Source organism: Octopus bimaculoides, chromosome 20 (genome assembly GCF_001194135.2).
Source record: "Octopus bimaculoides isolate UCB-OBI-ISO-001 chromosome 20, ASM119413v2, whole genome shotgun sequence".
In the NCBI taxonomy this organism is placed as follows: domain Eukaryota; kingdom Metazoa; phylum Mollusca; class Cephalopoda; order Octopoda; family Octopodidae; genus Octopus; species Octopus bimaculoides.
In genome coordinates, this window is record NC_069000.1 from 35,329,994 (window position 1) to 35,333,012 (window position 3,019).

The 3,019-nt window shown below is 37.6% G+C and overlaps 1 protein-coding gene across 1 annotated transcript in view; it reads left to right on the forward strand.

Annotated features, from left to right (window-relative positions):
- LOC106875444 (cytoplasmic dynein 2 heavy chain 1) overlaps positions 1 to 3,019 on the forward strand; it is a 297,845-nt gene that overhangs the window by 106,232 nt on the left and 188,594 nt on the right. Inside the window, exon 19 of the mRNA XM_052974965.1 lies at positions 2,483 to 2,638. Coding sequence (XP_052830925.1) covers positions 2,483 to 2,638 — 156 coding nt within the window. The remainder of the gene's footprint in view (positions 1 to 2,482; positions 2,639 to 3,019) is intronic.

Sequence of the window (3,019 nt, forward strand, 5' to 3'; positions counted from 1 at the left end):
ATATATATATAAGAGGATAAGTTTATAACTTCATTAAACCAAAGCACAAAGATAAAAATAAAAATAGAACTGCATCTGGAAGTGCTCAGGTGACACTGAAGCGAAAGGAGAAATAAATTGAAAGGTCTAATGAATAAATGCTCCAATCGGTCAAAACTAATTTATATCATTCCCAAATTATCAAAAATCTAATATAAATATATATCAAAATAATAGGGCACCCAATGGTAAAACCCAATAGTATCAAATATACACGTATGCACAAATAAAAGACGATAAAACCTAAAAGGGTTATACGAGTGAAGTTGAATGAAGAAAAATATATGGAATAAATTCATGCATAATAAAGGCTGTGTGGTAAATAGCTTGCTTACCACATGGTTCTGGGTTCAGTCCCACTGTGTAGCACCTTGAGCAAGTGTCTTCTACTATAGCCTCGGGCCGACGAAAGCCTTGTGAGTGGATTTGGTAGATGGAAACTGAAAGAAGCCCATAGTATGTATATATATGTGTGTGTGTCTGTGTTTGTGTTTGTCCCCCCCCCCTACCATTGCTTGACAATCGATGTTGGTATGTTTACATCCCCATAACTTAGCGGTTTGGTAAAAGAGCTGATAGAATAAGTAATAGGCTTACAAAGAATAAGTTCTGGGGTTGATTTGCTCGACTAAAAGTGGTGCTCCAGCATGGCTGCAGTCAAATGACTGAAACAAATAGAAAGAAGCAAGAATGTGTGTGTGTGTGTCTGTATTTATGTGTCTCTGTTGATTGACACCTGATGTTGGTCTGTTTATGTCCCTGTAATGTAGCAGTTCAGCAAAAGTGACCGATAGAATAAATACTAGGCTTACAAAGAATAAGTCCTGGGGTCAATTTCTTTGACTAAAACCCTTTATGGTAGCACTCCAGCATGGCTGCAACCAAATAACTGAAACAAGTAAAAAAATGAAATATATATGTGCTTATGTGTGTATGTTGATGTCGAGGGAATTTAGAAACTCAGAGAGAATGTGAATTCATTCATATTTTACAACTGAACTCAAAATAGAAAATCTGTAGCTACTCAATGGAAGAATGTTTGCTATGTTTACAGATGCAGGTTCAAATCTAATGGGCAATCTTGCACCTTTCCTATGCAAAGGGGTTTTTTAATATATATATATATATATATATATATATATATATATATATATATATATATATATGCTATTCTTTATAGCATAAGATTATGGTTTTGTTTCCTGGACCAGATGATGTGTTGTGTTCTTGGGCAAAACATTTTCATGTTGCTCCAGTCCACTCAGCTGTAGAAATGAGTTTAGCCTGGAGAGGGATGGGCTCTGCCAGGCTTTCTCACCCTAGATACACTTTATGGCTGCTGCACTCCAATGAGCCCCGAGGGGTTAAGGGACTTGTCAGAACTTTATAACTTTTTTACCGTCAAAAACAAATTATTTCACATACGCATATATGCATATACATACATACATATATGCATGTCTGTATGTATACACTCACACACACACACACATATATATACACACACACATGACAGACTTCCACACAGTCTGTGCCTATCAAATTCACTCACAAGGCATTTATCTGTCTGGGACTATAGTTCACTATAGCAGAAGACACTTACCCAAAGTGCCAAGCAATGACATTGAACCTAAAACAACATGGTTGCAAAGCGAGCTTCTTAACCACACAGCCATGACTGCTTCTATAAGCCATATGTTTTATTCTTTACAGCTGAAATATCATCAGGTGCTATTTTCATATTTTAACTGCATAGTGAGAGGAGGACTGTCAATGCTTGTGATCCTTTCTAGGACCTCCTAGGCTAGTGGGAAAAAGGAAGAAGGCCATTTGCAAATGGAGACTTAGTCAAATTGCTTATGAAAGAGTTGACTCCACCAAAAATCAGTCATTCACCAGATTAAGTCTACCATTCAAAGACAGAAGCAGTTCCTTTGATGATCTTCCACAAAGTTTGTTTCTACCAAATTTCAACTTTGATAAAGCAAGTTCTAGCAATATATTTGATGGTGAGTCATCTAGAGGAGAGAAGTTAGTAACTTAGTAAGAGGAGGAAGGAGTGCATTTATAGCACTTCTCAGGACCGCCACTAAGACTGGCTGGTTAGAGGCAGGGAAGAGGCTGTCAGAGGCAGGGAAGAAGCTGTCAGAGGCATGTGAGGGCTAAAGCAGTTTCCATCTTACAAATTTCACTCAACTCAAAGATATGGCAGAAGACACTTTCACCTCAAGTGCTGTTCAGTGGGATCAAACCTGAAATGACATAGTTACAAAGCAGATTTGTTAACCATGAAGCCTTACCAACTCTTTAATGTAAACTACAACTAAGTCTTTGCTTGTTCCTTTCTAACTGAAGTGAGTTACTCTTATGTGGCCCTTGTCATACAGCCCTGAACAACATTTGACATTGTTTATTGATGTGGTGAATCTGTTTTGTGTTCTAGGCAAGCCTGTGAGAAGTTTCATCTTCCACCACCCGATTCAAACCAGATTACTGAACTAAAAGAGAAACTGGCCGGCTTTGAAGGCATAGTTATTGTCTACAATGACTACAAGAATGAACTGGAAGACTTAACGAAAGAAGATTGGATATCCTTTGGGTAAGTTGATGTCATAATTGAGCTAGAGGTCGGTTTCAGTTTCTGCTGTGATCAACCTGTTTTTGTTTTTGCTTCAGACATAGTTTAATTTAAACCACATTATCTAAGGTATAATTATAATATATATCACGTAAAAGCACCCACTACACTCTCTGAGTGGTTGGCGTTAGGAAGGGCATCCAGCTGTAGAAACTCTGCCAAATTAGATTGGAGCCTGGTGTTGCCATCCGGTTTCACCAGTCCTCAGTCAAATCGTCCAACCCATGCTAGCATGGAAAGCGGACGTTAAACCATGATGATGATGATGATGATGATGATATATATATATATATATATATATATATATATATACAGAGAGAGATAGAGAGATAGATAGATAGA